The 14,152-nt window shown below is 46.5% G+C and overlaps 1 protein-coding gene across 1 annotated transcript in view; it reads left to right on the top strand.

Annotated features, from left to right (window-relative positions):
• Window positions 1–2,130: 2,130 nt before the first annotated feature.
• LOC310657815 (uncharacterized protein) overlaps window positions 2,131–14,152 on the top strand; it is a 437,520-nt gene continuing 425,498 nt past the window's right edge. Inside the window, exons 1-7 of the mRNA XM_083398881.1 lie at window positions 2,131–3,262; window positions 4,841–5,195; window positions 5,307–5,458; window positions 7,630–7,894; window positions 8,996–9,093; window positions 10,862–10,964; window positions 12,086–12,193. Of these exons, the coding sequence (XP_083255007.1) occupies window positions 4,968–5,195; window positions 5,307–5,458; window positions 7,630–7,894; window positions 8,996–9,093; window positions 10,862–10,964; window positions 12,086–12,193 (954 nt within the window). The 5' untranslated portion in view covers window positions 2,131–3,262; window positions 4,841–4,967. The remainder of the gene's footprint in view (window positions 3,263–4,840; window positions 5,196–5,306; window positions 5,459–7,629; window positions 7,895–8,995; window positions 9,094–10,861; window positions 10,965–12,085; window positions 12,194–14,152) is intronic.

Raw genomic sequence — 14,152 nt, 5'->3', positions numbered from 1 at the left:
GCTATGGGCGGTCCAAGGGGATGCGGGCTAAAGAGGTTGCTGCGGAGACTTCCGGTTCGCGATTGTGCATTAAAACCAGCATTTAAAAATACCCTAACAGCCAATTATATTTTAAAAGGCAAACAAATTTACATTAAACCACAGTTCCCCAAGCTGCCTGTGTCATGTGCCTTTTACCTGGCTGCCCCACCTCCCACCCCATAGCGCTCCTGACCCAGAGCGGGAGGGACCAGTTGGACCAAGCGGGGGCGGGGGGGAACCAAAGCAGCTGGACAACTTCTTGCAGGCTTCCTCAACCTCGGCCCTCCAGATGTTTTGAGACTAGAATTCCCATCATCCCTGACCACTGGTCCTGCTAGCTAGAGGTCATGGGAGTTGTAGGCCAAAAAAACATCTGTGGCGGGCCGAGTTTGAGGAAGCCTTTCTTATTGCTGCCCCAAATTGGACTTCAGCACTTTCAGAAAAACTGACCAATGAAGGGAGTCAAAGCTATAGCTGGAAAGTGATTCTACAGAGACACAGCATCCCTTCATGTGCAACGGAACATCAACTACAGTGACATCCATAATAATAATAATAATAATAATAATTTTTATTTATATCCCGCCCTCCCCAGCCAAAGCCGGGCTCAGGGCGGCTAACAATACTAAAATAGTGCAACATTATAAAAACATTATAACAATTAATTAAAATCAAAATTGATGGCAACCATAAACTAAAGTTTTGTAAAGATTGCCAAAGGAGGGAGTCAGGCTGCACCCTGACCAAAGGCCTGGTGCAACAGCTCTGTCTTGCAGGCCCTGCGGAAAGATGTCAAGTCCTGCAGGGCCCTTGTCTCTTGTGACAGAGCGTTCCACCAGGTTGAAGCTGCAGCCGAAAAAGCCCTGGCTCTAGTTGAGGCCAGCCTAACCTCTCTGTGGCCTGGGACCTTCAAGATGTTTTTATTTGAAGACCGTAAGTTCCTCTGTGGGGCATACCAGGAGAGGCAGTCCCGTAGGTACGAGGGTCCTAGGCCATATAGGGCTTTGAAGAGCTCGCTTATGCAACTTTGGAACAACATTTCGCCATAAGACTGCAATTATTGTTGTTGTTGCTGTTGTTGTTTCATTTATACCCCAGCCACTCTTGGTGGCTTACAACATATCTGTATTCTGGGGGAGGTGGGTGGAGACAGAAATATTTCTTAGAGATGGATTATGGTTTCATGTTCTTTTTTGGGGTGGGGGTGGGGGAACTTTCAAGTTGCAAAAGCAAACAAATTATACAGTGTTGTTCATCTCCAGGTGTTAAATGTATGGCTTGTACATACATTGGATTTACAGACCTCTGACCCTCCCAGTCGCCCTCCAGTGTCCAAATTCCAGTGCACAAGTGTATGTTAATAATTTATTTAATTTGTATACCACCCTTCAACATAAGATCTCAGGGCAATTCACAGAATAAAATACAAGATAAAAACAGAAGTAAATAATCAAAACAAAACAGTGAAACAATAACACTCCCCCTTTCCATAGGCACATATTAAAAGGCTGTAGAATATTAAATCAGTCAAAGGCTGAAGAGGAACACTTTTGCCTGGCGCCTTAAGATATATAATGAAGGTGCCAGAAGAACCGCCCTGGGGAGAGCATTACACAAACAGGGAGCCACTGCAGAAAAGGCCCATCCTTGTGTTGTCACCCCCACCCCCCAACCTCACAAGGAGGAGGGCACATGAAGACAGGCTTCACCTGACACCTGCAAAGTCTGGGTCAGTTTATATGGCCAGAGGTGGTCCTTGAGGTATTGTGCTCCATTTAAGGCTTTATAGATCAGATCCATCACTTTGAATTGGGCCCGGAATTTCATTGGCAGCCAGTACAGTCAGGCCAGGATCGGTGTAATATGCTCAAACCATATTGTCCCAGTGAGCAATCTGGCCACTGAATTCTGCACCAGCTGAAGCTTCTGAACCGTCTTCAGAGGCAGCCCTATGTATAATGCGTTGCAGTAATCTAGCCTATTGGTTACCAGAGCGTAGACAACAGTAGTTAGGCTATCCCTGTCCAGACAGGGGCATAGCTGGGCCACCAGCCAAAGCTGACTGAAGGCGCTCTGTGCCGCTGGGGCCACCTGAGCCTTGAGTGACAGCACAGGATCCAGGAGTACCCCCAAGCTACGAATCTGCTCCTTCAGAGGAAGTGTAACCCCATCAAGAGCAGGTGACCTCCCAGCCATCTGGTCCAGGGAACCACCCACTAACAGTGCCTCAGTCTTATCTGGATTGTGCTTCAGTTTGTTGGCTCTCACCCAGTTCATTACCAAGGCAATACACTGGTCCAGCACTTCCACTGCCTCACCTGCAGATGTAAAGGAGAAATAGAGCTGAGTCTCATCAGCATATTGCTAACAACATACGCTAACCCTCCGGATAACCCCACCCAGCGGTTTCATGTAGATGTTAAGTAGCAGGGAATAAAATTGAGCCCTGAGGAACTCCACATTGAATGCTCCATGGGGCTGAAAAGCATTCCCCAAGCATCGCCTTCTGGGAGCGACCATCCAAGTAGGACCAGAACCACTGCAAAGCAGTTCCACCCACCCCCAACTCAGACAGCTGCTCCAGAAGGATACCACGGTCAATGGTATCGAAAGCCGCTGAGAGATCAAGAAGAATTAACAGGGACAAGTTTCCCTTGTCTCTCTCTCGACAGAGGTCATCATACAGGGCGACCAAAGCAGTTTCTGTGCCAAAACCGGGCCTAAACTCCAATTGAAATGGATTTTTTTAAAAAATTCAGTTTCCTCAAAGAGCATCTGGATCATAGCTGTCAACTTTTCCCTTTTCTTGCGAGGAATCCTATTCGGAACAAGAGAATTTACCTTATAAAAAGGGAAACGTTGACAGCTATGATCTGGATCTGAAGCACAACCAATTATCTTTGTTTTCACCTACAGAATGTTCAAGGGTGTGTCATTTCTCCTCACACACACAAACACCCTTTTCTGTGTTCTTCCTTTCTCCTCCCTGCTATGGCGGCTCCTCCCTTTCTGAGAGGTGACCCACGTTTCACAATAGCCAATTTATTAGCAGGCCAGAAGCAGGCACTGCCTCGTTGCCACCACAGTTTCCATAGCAGCAGCTGCCCTGCTTTTTGTCTTGGCATGGGATATGTATTTCCCCACAGCAAGCTGGTGCATAGAAGAGAAAAGAACGTATTTGCAGACCTCTCTCTCAGCACTGGGAATTCAGTCACACCAGCATGCTTTGTGAGGAGGTACGGTAAGCCTAGAAAAGTCCCAGAGTTCTGGACGCTTCATTGCTGCAAGCGATTTCTCCCTTTAGAATGCAACTTGGGCTCACTTCCTCAGAGCAGCTGACCTCTGGAGCAGCTTACCCATGAGAATCTCTAGATGGGTCCCAGAAGGGTTTGGCACAAGGATGACCCTGTCTTTGCAAAGGCAGTTGAACGGCCACTATTTCGAGTGGGGTTCAGTCACATACCAATAGATTCAAGTGGCACAGTTCTGGTTCCTTGGGAGATGCAACAAACCTGATTCCCTGACCTTTTGCAGTCAGGAAAGTGACAGGAAAATACACTGGGAAGTGTGGGATAGCACTTCCTTTGATGCAATGTCAGTTTAAAGCACCCCTCCAGGAACTGTAGTTTAGCCTTCACAGAGCTACAATGCCCAGCAGCCTTCACAAACTACAGTTCCTAGAATTCTGGGGGAGGAGGGGAGGGATATGAAGGGATGGCATTTAACTGCCCCTCAAACAAATCAGAATGACTGCTCAATAGGCAGGTAATCTGCAAGTGCCCTCACCTTCACAAGCTGATTCTTGCACACCATTATTCTGCTATTTGCAATATCCCTTGGATCGCACACTGTTGGATTTTTTTTTTAATAATATTTTATTAAGATTTTCCATAACGTCACAAAAAGAAAAAAGAAAAATACAAAAATAATAAAGAAAAACAATTAAAAACAATTCAATTTTTCATAACATATCTTGCATTTGCTTGTTTCCCAGACCTCCCCACACCTCCCCTCTTTGTATTCCAATTCAATTTATTTATTCAGCAAATCCTTTCCCTCTTTACTTTATCCTTATCGTGATCTTAATATATTATACCTTTAAATTTTCACCTGTTAACATTCCGTTTTTACATATTCCTTCGTACCATTGTTACTAAAAACCCCTTAACCTCAATCCAACATCATTCTAACATTCATTAATTTTATAATATTTCTGTAATAGTCTTTAAATTTCTTCCAATCTTCCTCCACCAACTCTTCTCCCTGGCTTCGGATTCTGCCGGGATTGCACGCTGTTTGAATCCCAGCAGGAATTGATTTCAGGACGTCAGTAATAGATAAGCCCCTGCACAGTCCTCTGGGAGGTTTCAGAAAAACAGCACTCACTCATTATTCTTTAAAGTGTTTTGCAATGCCTTTGAAACCCACAATTTTAATCATTGTGCAACTGTGCAATTCCAAAGAAAAAACAAACACAAACATTTTAAATTGTCTTTAAACAGCTTTTAATTTAAGTTTTTCATGCAAATTCTAGAAATACGCCTTTGAAAGAGTACCAAATCTGACATTTCCAGTTCCGCATAGGTAAGTGTATCAGGTAAAGGAGATAATAAAAATTCAGGGATGGTTCCAGCAATGTGGATTCTGCAAACGCCCTGATGCTCAGTGTCTCTAAGTGTTGAAAATCTTAGTCATAAGGATTTCCCAAGTTCCAGCATTGTAGAAAAATCTCTATAGGCTGGGAAAGACAGGTTCGTGAGATCTCTCATTACGATCCTTTTTTTGTGTGTGTGGCTATGTTTGGTAACATGTCTTTTAGATCCCATGGTCTTCCTGGATCATCTGCCATTAACTTGGATCCATAGATCCCAATTCTGGATCTGTGTCTAAATCTACACAACTGGAGACAGACAAAAAGACTCGGCTGTGACCTTTCAGCTCTTCACATGTTGCTCCAGAATTGGAGAGGATTTGCAGGCGTGCCCTCCCAGCCCTGTCCTAGCAATAAACATTTCCCACATGGCTTCGCAGAAATTGAGTCCTTGGGATGGCCCAGCAAAGTTGCAGAAAGTTCTAGAAGAAGCCACCAGCCCTCTCAACCATTTTCTGCAGCAGAGCTGAAGAGGATCAACACGGACACGGCTCTTTCTCCAAAGCTTCTCTTTCCATCAAAGGTAAGAGAGCACCTTTTCTGCTGGGGCTTAGCCTGTCAGGTTTATCTGAGGTGCTCCTGGATCTCAGTCAGCAACCCACCTGCCTCTTTCTTTCTTTTTCCTCTTGATCAGACAGTTGTCAATGGGGCACCAGGACCGCTGGAGCTCAGCAGCTCAAGAGGCCGAGTGGGAGAATACAGCAGGGAACCCCTTCATCCCAAGCATCCCCAGAGAGCCAAGTCTATGAGTCCGCCACAAGTGCTCCGCACGAAAGGCAGCAGAATGTACGTGTGTCAGGCAAGGTGAAATATACTCGGAGTCCTGCAGTGATTTCATGCTCTTTATTGCAGTACAGTGGTGCCCCGCAAGACGAATGCCTCGCAAGACGGAAAACCCGCTAGACAAAAGGGTTTTCCGTTTTGGAGGTGCTTCGCAGGATGAATTTCTCTATGGGCTTGCTTCGCAAGACGAAAATGTCTTGAGATTCTTGCGATTTTTTTTCACTCCCCACCCCCTTTTTCTAAGGCACTAAGCTGCTAATAGCCTTTTAGCAGCTAATCTGCTAATCCCTTAAGCCTTTAATAGCCGCTAATAGCCGCTAAACCGCAATAGGGTTGCTTCGCAAGACGAAAAAACCGCTAGACAAAGAGACTCGCGGAACGGATTCTTTTCGTCTTGCAAGGCACCACTGTATATAAAACAGTGATTGAATTGCCCCTCCCCAAACCTCAGGCTTTATATACATTATTTACACAACGTCTGATTGGCTGATTCTGCTTCCCTCCTGGAGCCTGATTGGTCTTTTCCTGCAGACCAAATCAATGGTTGCATTCTAGGATCCTACTTGTCTATTGTTCTAGGATCCAAGGTTAGTACATAACACAAGGTCAAAGTTCTGCTTTCAAAATCCTTCTTAGGAAAGGAAGCATTAAGGTACAAGATGTTGTGATGGCCAGCAATTGAAATGGCTTTAAAAGAGGATTAGACACATTCATGGGGGAGAGGGCTATCAGTAGCTTCTAGTTATGATGGCAGCAGTGCTTCTGAACAGTAGTTGCTGGAAATCATAACTGGGGAGAGGGCTTGTGAATTCAGGTCCTGCATGCAAGTTCCCATATGATCCTTGAGAGCCAGTGTGGTGTAGTGGTTGAGAGTGTAGTGGTTGAGAGTGTAGTGGTTGAGAGCGGTAGTCTTGTAATCTGGGGAACCGGGTTCGCGTCTCCGCTCCTCCACATGCAGCTGCTGGGTGACCTTGAGCCAGTCACACTTCCTTGAAGTCTCTCAGCCCCACTCACCTCACAGATTGTTTGTTGTGGGGGAGGAAGGGAAAGGAGAATGTTAGCCACTTTGAGACTCCTTAAAGGGAGTGAAAGGCGGGATATCAAATCCAAACTCTTCTTCTTCTTCTTCCTCTGTCTATCTCCACAGTCAGAGGCAGGAAGCTTCTAAATATGGTTCCTGGAAGCTGCAGGAGGGGAGGTTGCTATTGTGCTAAGGTCCTGCTTGTGTGCTTCCTACAGGCATAAAATTGGAGGAGACCCAAAGAGCCGGGCTCAGGGCAGCTAACACCAATAAAATCAAAGTAAAAACACACCATATTTTTTGCCCTATAAGACGCACTTTTTCCCCTCCAAAAATGAAGGGGAAATGTGTGTGCATCCTATGGGGTGAATGCAGGCTTTCGCTGAAGCCTGGAGAGCGAGAGGGGTCGGTTCGCACCGACCCCTCTCGCTCTCCTGGCTTCAGGAAGCTCTCCGCAAGCTGTGGAAGCCTGTGAGAGTTCCCGCCGGGCTCCCTAGGCTTGCGGATAGCAGCCTGCATCTAGAAGCCTCGGGCTTCAGTTCCCCGACCTGGTTTGGAGGCTGGCGGTGGGAGAAGCGTGCTTCTCCCCGCCGCCAGCCCCACAAGCTTGGGGGACAGCGTGGAGGTGGAACTCCGCCATCCCGCTGTTCCCCAACCTGGTTTGGGCTTCAGGCAGATATCCGCAAGGCGTGGGAGCCCGGCGGGAAGTCGTGCCGGTCTCCCAAGGCTTGCAGAGAGCTGCCTGTTCTGGGGGCTGGGGGGGAAATAAATTTTTTTTTCTTTATTTCCCCCCTCCAAAACTAGGTGCGCCCTATGGGCTGGTGCACCCTATGGGGCGAAAAATACGGTAATAGGGGGGAAAGGGGGGGGCGGAAGAAAAGAAAAAAAACCAATTTAAAATACAGGTTAAAATGCAGCCTCATTTTAAAGTAGCTGATAAATCAAGACCATAAGGGGAGGGAAACATAAGGGTCAGACCGAGTCCAAACCAAAGGCCAGGCAGAATAGCTCCGTCTTGCAGGCCCTGCGGAAAGATGTCAAGTCCAACGCCCTGAAATGAAGGATTGACTCTGGCAGGCCACTTGTTGGACTAGATAGGCCTTTGGGCCTGATCCAGCAGAGATCTCCTTATGTTCTTCCTTGTTCTTCTCAGAGATATACCAGATGGTGCAGAACACCATAGCTCAACCGTCGGAAGAAGGCATTATATCTACCGCCTTCCAAACTGGAATACAAGGGAGGATAGTCCCACACAGCCACTAGCTAGAAGGAGACAGAGCTGCTCAGAGTTGGACCTGCGAGCATCTTTACCAGAAGAGCTGCCAAGGAACATTGAGGCTGGAGAAACCTGGTCCGTGAGGAACCTTGAGCTGGAACTCAACATGATGCTCTTTGAGCTGCTCTCCCTGAAGCAGAAGGTAATGTGGGGTGTTGTGCACAGTTTTGGGTGCTGTGCCTCAGAAACGAGAGAGATTAGAAAAGGGCAAACACGCAAACAGGCAGGTAGAACAACTCGTCTCTGGGGAAAATTTGGGCTTTCTAGTTTCGGGGGAAAGCCTAATGTGAGGTTTGGAGAAAGAGGCTAGAGAGACATTTTTTTTGTTTGTTTTTATAATAATATTTATTAGAAATTTAACAGTTACAAAAAGAAAAAAAGAAAAAACAATAAAGAATTTAACAAACAATACATCAAAGATAAAAAGAAAAAGAAAAAAATACATCAAAACAACAAGAAAAACAAAAACATTTTAAAAAACACATCCAATTTCCATATCTTTACCTTTCATTTACTTGTTTCATCGACCTCCTCACACCTCCCTTTTTTGTATTCTAGTTCAATTTAGCTATTTCAGCAAATCCTTTCCATCTTTCTCAATCTTTTTTTTTTGTTGTTCTATAATTTGTCTAACACAATCTAACTTTAAATTTTCCACTTTAGCCCATTAACAATCAGTTTTTACTTAATTCTTTATAACATTTCTGCTAAAACCATGTAACATCATTCCAGCATTCTTCTAACATTCATTAATTTTGCAGTATTTCTGTAAATATACTTTAAATTTTTTCCAATCTTCTTCCACCGACTCTTCTCCGTGGTCTTGGATTCTGCCAGTCATTTCCGCCATTTCCATGTAGTCCATCAGCTTCATCTGCCATTCTTCCCGGGTAGAGAGACATTTTTGGAGGCCATCTGTAATGGATGCCTTAATTGAGATTCCTGCTTTGCAGGGGGTTGGACTAGATGAGCCTTGGGGTCCCTTCCAACTCTGCAATTCAATGTTTCTATGGTCCTTTGAATGTTGGGATATTCAGAACAGGTAGAAGAAAACACTTCTCCACGCAGCACGTAGTTAAACTATGGAATTTGCTCCCAGGAACCGTAGTGATGGCTCTGCAAGGCCCTGGCTAAGTGCCTCTCACCTGGGAACACAGTCTGGGACCTCCTTCGTTTCATGCAAATGGGTCTTAATGCACAGTTTGCCTCCGAAATCTCCTCTGACCCCTTGCCTTTTCCACAGCAGATGGAGAGCTCTTTCGCTCACATAGAAAAGGAGAAGCAGTGGTTGGAAATGACTTGCTCAGAAGACAGGAAGCCCAAAGGAGACCTGGATGATAAGTGAGTAGGGTCCTCCCAGGGCGTAACCTCAAGAAAACTGCTGCACAACAAACTTGATGAAGCTAAGCAGCCTGGAGGGGAGTCCCACGCATGAGTTCCATGGAAGAAAAGCAGGATATAAATACATTTGAGTTGGGGGAAAACAAAAAAACGAGGGAATATAATAATAATAATATAATAATATCTTTATTGGGACGCGGGTGGCGCTGTGGGTAAAAGCCTCAGTGCCTAGGGCTTGCCGATCAAAAGGTCGGCAGTTCGAATCCCCGCAGTGGGGTGCGCTCCCGTTGTTCGGTCCCAGCGCCTGCCAACCTAGCAGTTTGAAAGCACTCCCAGGTGCAAGTAGATAAATAGGGACCGCTTACTAGTGGGAAGGTAAACGGCGTTTCCGTGTGCGGCTCTAGCTTGCCAGAGCAGCGATGTCACGCTGGCCACGTGACCCGGAAGTGTCTGCGGACAGTGCTGGCTCCCAGCCTGTAGAGTGAGATGAGCGCACAACCCTAGAGTCTGTAAGACTGGCCCGTACGGGCAGGGGTACCTTTACCTTTACCTTTAATATCTTTATTGTCATTGCCCCCTTCGGGGACAACGAAATTACGAAATCATAGATTAGTCTGAATTATTATAGAATCACAGAATTGTAGAGTTGGAAGGAACCCTGAGGGTCATCTAAGTACAACCCTCTGCAATGCAGGAATGTCAGCTAAATAACCTCTGACAGATGGTCATCTATCCTCTATATAAAAACCTCCAACGAAGGAGAGCTTTTCGAGGGTTCCATTCTACACTTGAAAAGCTCTTGGCACCAGAAAGTTCTTCCTAATGCTTACTGTTAATGGCTGATTCCCTTCCAAGAAAGAAGGCTCGCATGACCAGTTGACACTGGTCCATTAGAGCAAGTGGGGCCCTTGCTGCCCCTCTAAGCTTGGTCCTCAGTAAGCCCCTGCCTCCCTACTTAACTATTATTATTGCATTCATTCACATCCTCTCTTTTTTCCTGACAGGGACTCAAAGCAGCTTATAGATAAAACAGAAACAGCTAAAAGCATAGGAAAAAAGAAATTGTTAAAAAAACAATTAAATATTAACATATCTAAGATCTATTAAAACATACAGACGCTTCAGGTTACAGACTCCGCTAACCCAGAAATAGTACCTCAGGTTAAGAACTTTGCTTCAGAATGAGAACAGAAATCACGTGGTGGTGGCGGCTTGGCAGCAGCGGGATGCCCCATTAGCTAAAGTGGTACCTCAGGTTAAGAACAGTTTCAGGTTAAGAACGGACCTCCAGAACGAATAAAGTTCTTAACCCGAGGTACCACTGTACAGATAATTACAATAAAAACATCACAGCACCAGCCCTTTCCTTAAAAACAGTCAGTTCCCAAAGGCCCTGTTGGAATATAACAGTCTGTGCCTGCCAGCAGAAGTTGGGCGTAGCGTGGCGGGGGCCGGGGTGGGGTGGGGGGACGTAGTCGCATGGTTTTGAGGATCCTGAGTCAGGTACTTCAGCGCAGGATTCCCTGCCCTGCTTGCCGTCAGGGGTCTCTGGGCTCCCCCTGAATGGGTGGGCAGGCAGGCAGCGCAGCCTCATGAACCCTCTGTGCCCAGCGCCTGCCCAGTACTTTGTGCCTGTCCCTATTTTCATTGGAGAAATGTTGGAGGGAATGATTTCTGCAGAGCATGTAAATGGTATGTTCTGGGTACTGCAAACCTAGGAAACAGGAATGAACTATTCTTAGCATGTATGGATGTGCCTGCCTTTTAGGCTCTTCAGTTTGGAAACAGAGCTGGTAAAGGCCAGATCTTCTGTAGGCATAAGGAACCATGGATCGCTCTCATCCCCGGGCTCCAATCAGAACGCCACTGTGGTAAGCATGGCTTCCTAAAATTGACCTCAGCCGGGGTGTGTGGGTATGTCTGGACCTAGCATAGGATCGGACATAGATAGGTTATCATGTTTAAAATTGCAAGAATTCACAAAAGGTGGTGTATGGGCACAGAATTTAGTGTCCTAGGAATCACAGCCTTCAGTTAAAAAACAAAGTTTCTAGTCTTCATGAAAGCACAGATATATTTGAAAGCATCTGAGTGATGCCTCTTGAAATCTAAGAAGGCCGATTCCCAGTTGTTGGAAGGGGGGTGGCTTTGGTTCCTGCATAACTTCTTACCCCCTCCGCACAACAATCAAAACCAGAGTGAATGATGAAAATAAGAAAGATTGCTTACTGAATTCAGATCACAGAATTCATCCCTGTTAGGATATAGTTCCGTTGTACCTTAAAAGGGAACAGGCATGACTGTTGTGTGTCACATGCCTGTTTACATTCCAGCAGTCTGCTGGGAACTTCCGTTTTGTATATTGCTTTTGCTCTGCTGTTTGCTGGACAGGAAGGGAAGCAGACATGCTTTTTCCTTTGTTCCTGAACTGAATAAATGCTGTAAATATACTTACACATGGCTCTGTCTGCCACTGCTGTTGCAAGAAGATTTATTCACTCTGCTGATAAAGTGTGCCAAGTCTCTAAATGTATCTGAGGCTCGTGTCGCTGTTTGATGCTGTTCCAAGGGAGACCGGTGATCGCCCGGCTGCTGGCTGCTGGCTGCTGGCTGGAGCCAGCTGGGGGCCTGCCTGATGCCCCCGTCTCCCCGGCAGTATCCCAACAATCCCTACTCCCATGCAGAATTTGGGTTGCTTGGCAGCATAATTTTCATTTTCCTTAGCACAAAATCCATGCGGCCCTGCTCATCAATGTCAGAAGCCCCATTGCTACAAATATAATGTCCTTATTGATGATGGGTTAAGGTGTTAGGGGTTAAGGTGTGATGTTCTATTGTGTTGTTGCGGTTGTTGTGTTTCTGTATATTCAGCTGGAAGCCCTGACTGGGCAACCCAGTCAGATGGTTGGGGTACAACTCGTTATCATCATTATAATGTTTCAAATGTATTTAAAAACCACAGAAGTCATTCAAATGCACTCTTGATTTCCAGGAAGAACTGGTCAGCCTTCAAAGCAGCCTGTTGGCTCACGAAAGCCACATCAAGGCCCTAGAAGAAAAACAGGGGGAGATGGGGCAGAAGATGGAAACTGCAAAAGAGGTTTGCCAAGGAGACTGCAGAGCAGCTAAGATATAGAGTTGCAGAGGGACACACACTGTACATTTCAAGCACACAACATCCCCCCAACATTCCTGGGTCCTATATTCTATTAAGGGGGCTGGGAATTTGCAGTTCTGTGAGGTGGGGAACTATAGTTCTCAGAGGCCAGGAACTACAGTTCCCAGGATATAAAGCCACATGCTTTATACACGTGTTAAATGTGCTTTAAATGTATGGTATGAATGTGACCTATGCTTGGGGAAGGGCATGTTGCCTCCTTAGTCCCCTGCAAAAGTACTTTTCCCTAATTCTGCAAACATTGGGGTTCCTCCAAGTCTGCTGATACCTCCCTCTTGTTTCTCAGTAGCCCCGTTTTGGCTACATACCGTATTTTGTGCCCCATAGGACGCACCGGCCCATAGGACCACCTAGGTTTTTGGGGGGGAAATAAAGAAAACAATTTTTATTCCCCCCCCCCCCCAGGTGCGGGGCTGGAAGAACCAGGTCAGGGAACAGCGGGAAGGCGCGCTCCGCCTCCCGGCTGTCCCCCGAGCTTGTGGGGTTGGTGATGGGGAGACGTGCGCTGAGCCCGGGACTGCAGGCAGCTCTGCGCAACCCTCGGAGCCGGTCTCCCGAGGGTTGCGCAGAGCTTCCTGAAGCCTGGAGAGCGAGAGGGGTCGGTGTGCACCGGCCCCTCTCACTCTCCAGGCTTCAGCAAAAGCCTGCATTCGCCCCATAGAATGCAAACACATTTCCCCTTCATTTTTGGAGGGGAAAAAGTACGTCCTATAGGGCGAAAAATACGGTAGCTGTTGTCACTAAGTGGTGGTATATAGTTTTACACACCACCCCAATTTATGAGTGGCAAGAGATTCTGGGCTATCCAGGCTTCCGTTTCCTTGGAATGAAGACCAGCGGTGTCTTTATGATATATGCTTTATTTACACAGGGGTACAACCTGAGATTAAGATGGAGGGGCTCACAGAATTAACAGCCCAATAGATCTTGCTTCTCCATTAGTCTAAGCTTTGGATCCATCACGAAACAAAAAGTCCTCTGTGTCCCCAGCTTCCAGCTCTGCTCACACTGGCTATTGTCCCCCTACCTAGCAGATAGTTGAGGGGGCAAAGGAGAGGGCCAGCCTTTGGCTAGAAGGGCCCCATCACTTAGTTGCAGATCTTGAAACCTAGCTCATTGTTTGGGGACACTGATAAGAACAAAAGAAGAGCCAAGGGCCCATTGAGTCAGGCGTCCTCTTCTCACAGGGGCCAGCCACATGCCCGCTTTGGGAATCCTGTTATTAAATATACCAAGAAAAAAACAAACCAAGAACTCAGGCCAATGTAAGTTTCAATAGTGGGAGTAGTCCCTACTCACAAATAAATAATCAATTTTAACAAAAACTCATCCATTCAAAAGTATGTATTCTGATAAGGATTACAAACTCAAATAGAGATTACAAACTCTAACAGAGATTACAAACTCCAACTCATAAAGATATGTATAACACAATAATTTGTTAGTAAGGTAAAGGTAAAGGTACCCCTGCCCATACGGGCCAGTCTTGACAGACTCTAGGGATGTGCGGCCATCTCACTCAAGAGGCCGGGGGCCAGCGCTGTCCGGAGACACTTCCGGGTCACGTGGCCAGCGTGACATCGCTGCTCTGGCGAGCCAGCGCAGCACACGGAAACGCCGTTTACCTTCCCGCTAGTAAGCGGTCCCTATTTATCTACTTGCACCCGGGGGTGCTTTCGAACTGCTAGGTTGGCAGGCGCTGGGACCGAACAACGGGAGCACACCCCGCCGTGGGGATTCGAACCGCCGACCTTTCGATCGGCAAGCCCTAGGTGCTGAGGCTTTTACCCACAGCACCACCCGCGTCCCACTAATAATTTGTTACAGAATTAGAAATAAGAGTTTATGCTTAGAGACAAGTTCATGCTAGTCCATAGTCAG

The sequence above is a fragment of the Podarcis tiliguerta genome (genome assembly GCF_965153285.1).
Source record: "Podarcis tiliguerta genome assembly, chromosome: 9".
NCBI lineage: Eukaryota > Metazoa > Chordata > Lepidosauria > Squamata > Lacertidae > Podarcis > Podarcis tiliguerta.
The sequence above is the reverse complement of the archived record's forward strand: the minus strand, read 5'-3'. Positions and strand labels throughout refer to the sequence as shown.